The sequence below is a fragment of the Melanostigma gelatinosum genome, assembly GCF_949748355.1.
Source record: "Melanostigma gelatinosum genome assembly, chromosome: 6".
NCBI lineage: Eukaryota > Metazoa > Chordata > Actinopteri > Perciformes > Zoarcidae > Melanostigma > Melanostigma gelatinosum.
Genome location: NC_136639.1, coordinates 2,513,500 through 2,522,175, shown reverse-complemented (window position 1 = coordinate 2,522,175; position 8,676 = coordinate 2,513,500). Strand labels below are relative to the sequence as shown.

The 8,676-nt window shown below is 43.3% G+C and overlaps 1 protein-coding gene across 1 annotated transcript; it reads left to right on the top strand.

Annotated features, from left to right (window-relative positions):
• The first annotated feature begins 508 nt into the window (after window positions 1-508).
• Window positions 509-8,117, top strand: slc25a25a (solute carrier family 25 member 25a). The gene is made up of 10 exons (XM_079270402.1): window positions 509-739; window positions 2,650-2,776; window positions 2,873-2,960; window positions 3,050-3,161; window positions 4,392-4,550; window positions 5,282-5,434; window positions 5,527-5,634; window positions 5,748-5,915; window positions 6,030-6,180; window positions 6,720-8,117. Exons 1-10 carry the CDS (start codon window positions 578-580, stop codon window positions 6,902-6,904), a joined length of 1,413 nt encoding a protein of 470 aa, XP_079126528.1. The 5' UTR covers window positions 509-577; the 3' UTR covers window positions 6,905-8,117.
• Window positions 8,118-8,676: the final 559 nt, after the last annotated feature.

Here is an 8,676-nt window from a genome sequence, read left to right as displayed (position 1 = left end):
TATTGTTTGTATTTTTTTATATTTTCATTTGGGTATATATATGTATTATATACCTGTATATATCATATATATATATATTTATATATATATATACTGTGTATATCTAATATATATGTATATAAATATTTGGAGATCACGCAATTGTGCAATTGAACCGCCAAGCAGCCCTCGTGACCGCCTCTGCTCCAGTTTCAATGACACAAGATACGCGATTGGTCAATCTTTCACACGCTGGATGAAAGGAGAGCCAGGATTGGTTCACCATTCTCCGGCCCCTTGCGAAAGAAGAAGGCGGGTCCATAGACTGGTATGGGCGGGACCCAGCCGATACCATCAATGGGCGGCCTCGGCGATTGGTCAGTAGTAAAATGACGTCAACGCTGCCGGCAATGACAGCCAAAGATGTAAAGCGACCGCGCTATTACGGGAAGGGGCGTGAACCTTCTTGAAATTCTTTAGAAGCCGGCGTTTTCCCCCGTACTGGCATTTCAGTATTACCTTCGTGGAAGAAGTATCACCGTCGCGGTGTGTGCTGTTTATTTATTTGTTGTTTCTTTTAAGTTTAAATTAGCTAAACATGCTCGGCCTGTGCCTTTACCTCCCGGTGTCCAACGCAGACCCGGTTGAAGTGGAATACTTTGAGTCTAACGGGCTTCCGTCTGAGCTGAAGTCTCTCTTTAACAAACTCAGCGTGTTCCTGCCGTCTCAAGAGTTCTCAGCCTACCAAAGATGGCGAAAGGTGAGGGGGGAAATACTTGTTATTACTTAATATGTTAACACACTGTCTGTTTGTCATTACTAGTCACATACTTCTTTAAATCGTATTACTTTGTCCTTTCTTTCTGGGTGCCGGAAGGATTAGCATGTGAAAAGCCTTTACGACTAGGCCGCTGAAGCTCACCGGCTTCCAGAAAAAGTCGCCACGAGAACAATTTTTTAATTTTGTTAACTTTCCTATTTTTCTATTGTACTATACAATGTCAAACTTACGTTTCATAAAGAGGTAATTTACTCCAGTCTTTCCGATGTAACTGCCATGAATTTTAACTGAATTCGCTGAAATGGGCGCGAGCTACAGTTTTTCATTCATTCTGGGAAAATCCACCCTAAAAAGGAATTTATGCCATGCTATGCTATGCCAGTGAATTTAACAGTAGCTGATGTCACTATCTGCTGCCATGAGAAACTGTCTCCTTAAAATGTAGTCTTTATCTCACAGTTAGCAATTTCTGTTAAAAAAAAGAAAGAAGTAAAATAGCATAAAACGCAATTTTATTTTTTTTAAATTTATTTTAGAAATTTGTGAGGTGACTAAAACTTTTCGTGGATTACAAACTATTCTTTATATTTGTAAAATTGTTGTTTAAAGTATTGTAATGTGTTTATATAGCTTCAGACTACCACTTCTTCATTTGATTGTATTACGTCAATCAACCTTTATTGATACAACACTTTTCATACAGTGGCCCAATGTGCCAAAAATGAGACGAAAGCAAATAATCAGACCTGAGCAAAGGTGCTGAAAGACCAAAGATTTAGGCATCAAATATTTAAAAAAATGACCAGGTACCTTTGAAATATACAGGCCTTCTTCTGCTTTAGCATTTACTGTTCACCTCTTGGGATTTATAAAGTTTATTTATTTTTACTTTCACATGAGGAGAACCGGTGAACTGAATCTTGATTTTTGTGCTGAAATATTGCACTTATTAGTGACTCATGTGCGATCTGCAAAACAATTGGACTCTATCCTATCGCTGAGCCGTCAGGAGTTTCAGTTCTTGCACTGAGCCGGGTCGGCTGTCACATTTTTGTTCACTAACTGATGGCAATACAGGGATATTAAGTAAACATTCATTGTTTTGTTGAGACTACTTTAGTTGGCGTATTATGTTGTGGAATATTTCTATGAATAGTCGGGAGAAGAGTGTAAAGTGTTTCTTATCAATGTCAAATGAAACAGAGTCTGGATGAACGATCAAAGTTGTAATAGTCAATTTATTTGCTTGCAAGCAAAAAAGAGAGCAGTTCTCAACAGACGTGACGTTCTCTCTCTGGGGCTTTAACAATCACACAAACCAGGACTCATGGTGTCACTTTGTGCAGGAATAGCAATAAATTAAGATTTATGACTTGCCGTGCCCCTTTGGCCGGTGCCGTAAGTTACATTTCTGCACTTGTGCAGGTTGTTTCAGGGAGAGCAGAATGCCCTGCAGACGATCATTGCAGTGCGACGGTCATATGCCTGCTCCGTGTGCAGCTGGATCGGGTTTCAGCTCTGGACTGCTGGTGTCCTCGTCTAGTTTCTAGCTCGGGGAGGTTTGAGTTTAGACTGGATTAAAAACAGTTGGCAGGTCGTCCTGCAGTGGAGGTCAAAGATAGATCAGGGTGTTGCTTGCTAACTACCTCCTCCCCTCCCATTATTTATTTATTTATTTATCAGCACAGATGCCTCATCTGCACACCTCTGCTGCTGTGGTTTCTCTCTGAAACTATGTCAAAGATGTATCACCGCACTCATTTGCATGAATAGACTGTAATTCTTTGTCCCTCAGCCACCCTCATTATTCAAACTCTTACTCCGTCCCCTCTGTTGTCTTATATTAACGCACCATGTCTAATTTCCGGTGTTTGTTTTTTTTCGGGCAGAAAACCCTAAAAAGAGAAGAAAAGAACTCTGCCGCCCAGCTGGCCTTTGAGGAGTTTGTTCACTATCTGCAGGACTATGAGAAGGACCTGAAGCTTGTGGTGAAAAGCCTCAACAGGAGGAATGCAGGTACGATGTGAACCTGATGTTTCATCTCTGTCGGTACTTCACCTACAGTGTGAGAGACTTTTGTTTTCTTACAACCTGTCTTTTTCCCTTTTTAAGGTCACGTTGATCCTAAAGAGTTCATGCAGTCTCTTCAGGACCTCGGCGTGCATATTTCCCCGCAGCATGCGGAGAAAGCCCTTCAGAGGTAAATTCATCCATTTAATCTGCCGCAGACTCTGTTGTTGAGTTGAGGAGCTCAATATCTCACTTTAGTTTGTTCCTCTTTTTTTAAAGCATGGATAAGAATGGAATGATAACGATCAGCAGTAGCAACTGGAGCAACTACCCCATGGAGGAGAAGACCGAGAACATTCCTGAGATCATCCTCTACTGGAAGCACTCCACGGTGAGTTCTGCACCCAAACCACCAAACATACAGATGTAGAGACGGCTGAGCTGGACCATTGGTGCTCTTTCACTATCGCAACCCAAACGGGGACGATCTGAATCATCAGTTTAACTTCTTGTGACAAAACTAATGTGGAAAGAACTGGAAAATTCCACTTATTGTTATCGTATGATGGTGTTTCATCAATTTTCTTTCACGTACCGATAACTGTATCGGGGCATCCAATAATGTTATCACTCAGGCGGGCACTAATCAAAGTACAGAGGGTGTTGCACCTTCTTGTGTGGCGAACAAACGGGTCGACCCAAGAGTAAATTCCCTGAAAGGTTCCATCAACACAATGTGATGCAATGCATGTGCTCCTGCAGGAGGACGGCATGATCTCGTGATGTTTCATGTCACGGCTGTCCAGCAGCCTCGAGGAGACTCTTGACGAGCTCTGAACCGGAGCTAAGAATAGAGCTGGAGGCCGAGTGGAACGCAGCAAAAATACTGATGAAACAGTAGCTGAAGGGGTCGTTTTAGTTTGCACAAAATCAAATGTTGAATGAGCTGTGCAACCACAGGTTCAGTGGCCCTACCAGGTGCCCCGTGATCATAAGAATAAAGAGGTTTTAATCAAATTATCTTATGGTGAAGAATCAAAGCTAGAACGGCCTGAATGAACGTTAAAACAAGCTGAAACATATTAAATAGACAGAAGATTGTCATTCAGTGATTTTAATTATGAATATCTGTCTGTAAACTACAGTTGAGACTCCGGTTAAAGGAGACCAGAGATCCAGAGCTGCAGCGTCAGACGTATCCATGTCTGCATTCTGCTCTTGACCTCGATCGTTCTGTCTTCTGTTGCCTCTGGAGCCTCTTTAACATCAACGACTCAGATTTCAAAGCAGTACCGTGTGTCCACTGAAGTCCGTTTAAATCTTGACCTCCGCCTGCGGTTTGTGTGAAAACGCACCCGGAGCTCAGTGACAGTCATGCGGTCGACCGTTGCTGTGGCTGCCGTGTGCTGCCAACAATGTGCAGACGTTTTTAGAGCTCTAAATGCCAGCGGCGGGAGACAAATTAAAACATCTTCTAGAAGTTGTCCACATGACGTCGACCTCCTCTAGTGTCTCTGCACAGGAAAGCACACCAGTTCTTCTTCCGCCATGAGTTTATTGTGCGTTTCTCACGATGTGCTCGTGACCCAATAATTCATGTTTCTCTCGCTCTTCTTGCCAGATATTCGATGTGGGTGACAACCTGATGGTGCCTGATGACTTCACAGTGGAGGAGAAGCAGACCGGGATGTGGTGGAGGCATCTGGTCGCGGGTGGAGGAGCCGGAGTCGTTTCCAGGACCTGCACCGCTCCACTGGACCGTCTCAAAGTCATGATTCAGGTAAGACGACCAAAATCAGTTTAAACTTCTGAAGTCTGGGGAAAGTATGGCTTGAGTTTCCAGGTCTTTGGGGGAGTTTGGGAACTGGACAGCGTGCGAGGGAACTTGTGGAAACTCTTAACTTACAGTAGAGAATCATCATCAGCTTGTGGGGGATTTGACCCAGTTGTCGGCTGTGTAGCCGTGACGTACATCAAGCTGAAACAGACCCAACCCTAAAATCAAATAAAGAGATTTAAACACCACAAATCAAATGTTGCATCCTTGAGGGATCAATTAAGCTTCTTTCATATCTGCAGGTGCACAATGGAGAAGAAACTTGAAAGTAGTTGCTCCAAACAGAGTTAAATAAGTTGATGTTTAACAGTGAGTGGGGGGGTGCTGATTAACAGTCTAAACCAGGCCACTCCGTCGAGCAATGACCGCACGCATCGGGTTGTCACACCCGGCGTCATCAGGGGGACGAAGGTCTAACCGAGCAGATCCAGCATCTGTGTCAACGTCCCCGACGTGCGTCAGCCGCTGTGGAATGTGAACTTTGAGCCCCGATCGATTGGGAAATGTAAACGTTGGTTATTTAATTAAACTAATCTAGATGGCCTAGTCTTTTTGGAGTTGAAGGGTCAAATCTTGAGCCTGATTTCAACGACCATCTTCATTATCTCACCAGCCGGTAAAGCAAGTCAAAAGTTGAATGACCGTATCTAATCGACGACTCGTTCCTCCTCCAGGTGTACGGAACCAGAACCAACAACATGTGCATCATGACGGGGATGATGCAGATGATCAAGGAAGGCGGTATGAGGTCGTTGTGGCGAGGAAACGGAGTGAACGTCATCAAAATCGCCCCCGAGACGGCCCTCAAGTTCATGGCCTACGAGCAGGTACGACCGGCGACGCGTTTCTGTAACTCGGATGTATAATTCGTGGTGCTTTTTTAACGTTTTTGTGTATTAATGCATTTTCTTTTCTGCAGATTAAGCAATTAATCGGCAGTGAAAGGGGGACTCTGGGCGTCATGGAGAGATTTGTAGCTGGATCTCTGGCCGGTGTGATCGCCCAGAGCACCATCTACCCCATGGAGGTGATTATCAGCTCAACTTCCTCTGCTTTCTACATTAAAAGGGACTCGGGAAAGGTTTTTAAATGAGTTCTCAAGACTTAAGAATTTTTATTAATTTTTTTTCTGTCCCCCAGGTCCTGAAAACCCGCCTCGCTCTGAGGACGACCGGTCAGTTCTCCGGTATCTCCGACTGTGCCAAGCAGATATTCAGGAGAGAAGGACTTGGAGCGTTTTATAAAGGCTACGTCCCCAACATGTTGGGCATCATCCCCTACGCAGGCATCGACCTGGCGGTGTACGAGGTGAGCAGTGAGCACTATGACACACGGTTATCTAATGAGACCTCAGTGGGTTTCTACTTTATCTTCATTAGCTTTAATAATACTCAGTATTCTCATCTTCTTGTTGTCCTTCAGACGCTGAAGAACAGCTACCTGCAGCAGTACGGCATCAACGGCACCGACCCGGGCGTGGTGGTCCTGCTGGCCTGCGGCACCGTGTCCAGCACCTGTGGTCAGCTCGCCAGTTACCCTCTGGCTCTGGTCCGCACCCGCATGCAAGCACAAGGTGAGCCTGAAATATACTGCGCTACGATGGAATGCTTTTAATGTCCTCGCTGTTCATATGCCCTGATGATGCGAGAGGAAGTAGAGTTAAAAGGCTTCTTAAAGGGCCACGCCTGTTTTCATGGTTCTGTGGTAACGGGAGGGACGTTCATACCAGGAGACGCATGAGTCATTGTCCTTATTGACCTGACTATATTTAACTAAGACGTTGCAATGAACACGTAGTCGGGGAGATTAATCTGCCAATTATATATAGATTCAAGTGAGTGATTGTTTGCTTTATGAATCAGTAAACGCACAATCACAATACCCCACAATCCATTGTGACGCTGACATTTTGTGATGTCAGCAAACGTTCAAAACCCTAAAAGATTGCTTAAAAGATTCCATATGACTGAAACATCTCAAAATAATAGATTTTCTGTCGATCTTTCGAGTCGGGAGAAACAAGGGAGCTCCTAATCTTCTCATGTTTGTGTTTTCACGTTAATATTTCTCACACTAAGTTTAACCTTTTTGTATTATTTTTAATCTTTACAGCTGCGATCGAGGGCAGTCAGCAGGTGACGATGTCGGGTCTCTTCAGGCAGATCCTGCAGTCCGAGGGCCCGACGGGGCTCTACAGGGGCCTGGGCCCCAACTTCCTCAAAGTCATCCCGGCCGTCAGCATCAGCTACGTGGTGTACGAGCGCCTGAAGACTCATCTGGGAGTCAAATCACGCTGAAACTCAACCCGACTGTAATTGTCTTCAATTCCCAACCCCCCCCTCTCCCAGGGCTCATGCTAGGGAGTCCCAGGGACTGTTAGGGGCCCCCCTCTGGGGGGGGGGGGGGGGGGGTGTCCGTGGCGCGATCTCATTCTGTGAATGTCAGCTGAGGAAACACGAGAAAGGACACTGAAAGGTGGAGGATATGAACTCTGTGAGCTCAGCTTGTTGAGAGTGTGACTGCTGCTATTTAAGTTTTTTTTTTTTTTTTTTTTTTTTTTTTTTTTTTTAAAGAAGTTGAGATGAAACAACAGCAAACACGAGGGAAGTGAGAGATGTATGTACCGTAAATCGAGGACCAAGTGTTTTTGCGCTTGTCGTTTTGGTGCCTGAGTAAACGTTCTGTTTTGCCGTCACGTTTGTTCGACATTCAAGTGAGTGTTTTGTTTTGTTTGTTTTTGTTTTGTTTGTTTTTTTTAAGCAGCAATCGTGTTGCACAACTCGTTCATACTTTTCTTTACACAGCAGATAAAGCGTTAATACTAAATACGTTTTATTAACAGTTCTGCCTGTAAGAAGAGATGATTGTGTTCCTAATACGAGAGGACTTTTGCACACGTGAGTTTGATTTCTCTTCGACTTGAACGAATGGATGACGGGATGATTGTCTGAGTATTTATTTCCACCCGTCCTGTATTTATTATTCTGACTGTCGGACAGAGAGGAGGTTCAACGCTGAATGTTTCCCGTCTGAAGAGCCAAACGTGTGATTTGATTTAAAGAAATGCAGTTCTTGTTGTATTCAGGTGGGGGGGGGGGGGGCGAACACCAGGTAACAGCCTTATTAACACGTGGCTATGAAACACTAAAAGAGGTTCTCTGAGGTGTTAAGCTAGTTTGGAGTTTGTACTAGAGTCCCTATGGCTCTGTTGGAGACACTGAAAAATATATTTCAAGTTTCAGATTATATCTGTTGTGTGTAGATGTTTTTTTTTGCCCTATTTTTCTTTTCACGGTATAAATGTCTTAATGCTCACCTCAGGTTTAAGGGCTAATGTTTGTTCAACTCACGGAAGATTACACAGTTTTCCTTTCACAACATTTCTACTTTATGAAGATGGGCGACTTCAAATGCACTTTAATTAATGCTGAAGGGTTCCACACGATGTCGGATCGATCCAGGTATTAAGATTCATTTCTTTTGTAAAGAATGGCTTTTAGTCTTGTTTTAATGGACCATTTTGATGCAAAATAAATGCAACTTCTTGTAATGCTGCGTCTCCGATGTCTTTCTGTTACATGTAACAGAGTTCTGTGACTCTGTACAAAACACGTCTCGGTCTGCGTGGGTAGAGACGACGGAGCTCAGAGACGTTGGGTTTGTTTGTCTTTTAAGCTATCTATCTATCACACAGTGAGAAGGATTTTGGAGTTGGATTTACCATAACACAGGTGAATTCACTACATGGAATAAGAGTTTAATAAATGCAAATTAAATTAACTACAACAAACGCCGCTAGTCTTAAAATTCTTTGCTTAAAACGAGTGATTATGTGGAGACTAATACCTTTGCTAATTCAAAAATGTCTACTTATTAAACTGAGTTAGTTGTTACTGACACAACAAGCAATTTAGTAAAGATGTCTCTTTCTATTTCAGTACATTTAAATTATATTGTGACCACTATTGCATTCTTTCATTGTGGAGATTATATGTAAACAAACACTTAAAACTGAGTGGATTATACAAGTAGTAAAGTGTTATATAACATTCATTGACGTCAGTGGTTG

Bases quoted from the DNA above. Each gene is read 5' to 3' on its own strand.
- slc25a25a (XM_079270402.1), top strand. From the start codon at position 578: ATGCTCGGCCTGTGCCTTTACCTCCCGGTGTCCAACGCAGACCCGGTT. The intron at 740-2,649 runs GTGAGGGGGGAA...TTTTTCGGGCAG, and splicing joins CCTACCAAAGATGGCGAAAG to AAAACCCTAAAAAGAGAAGA. The intron at 5,635-5,747 runs GTGATTATCAGC...TCTGTCCCCCAG, and splicing joins GCACCATCTACCCCATGGAG to GTCCTGAAAACCCGCCTCGC.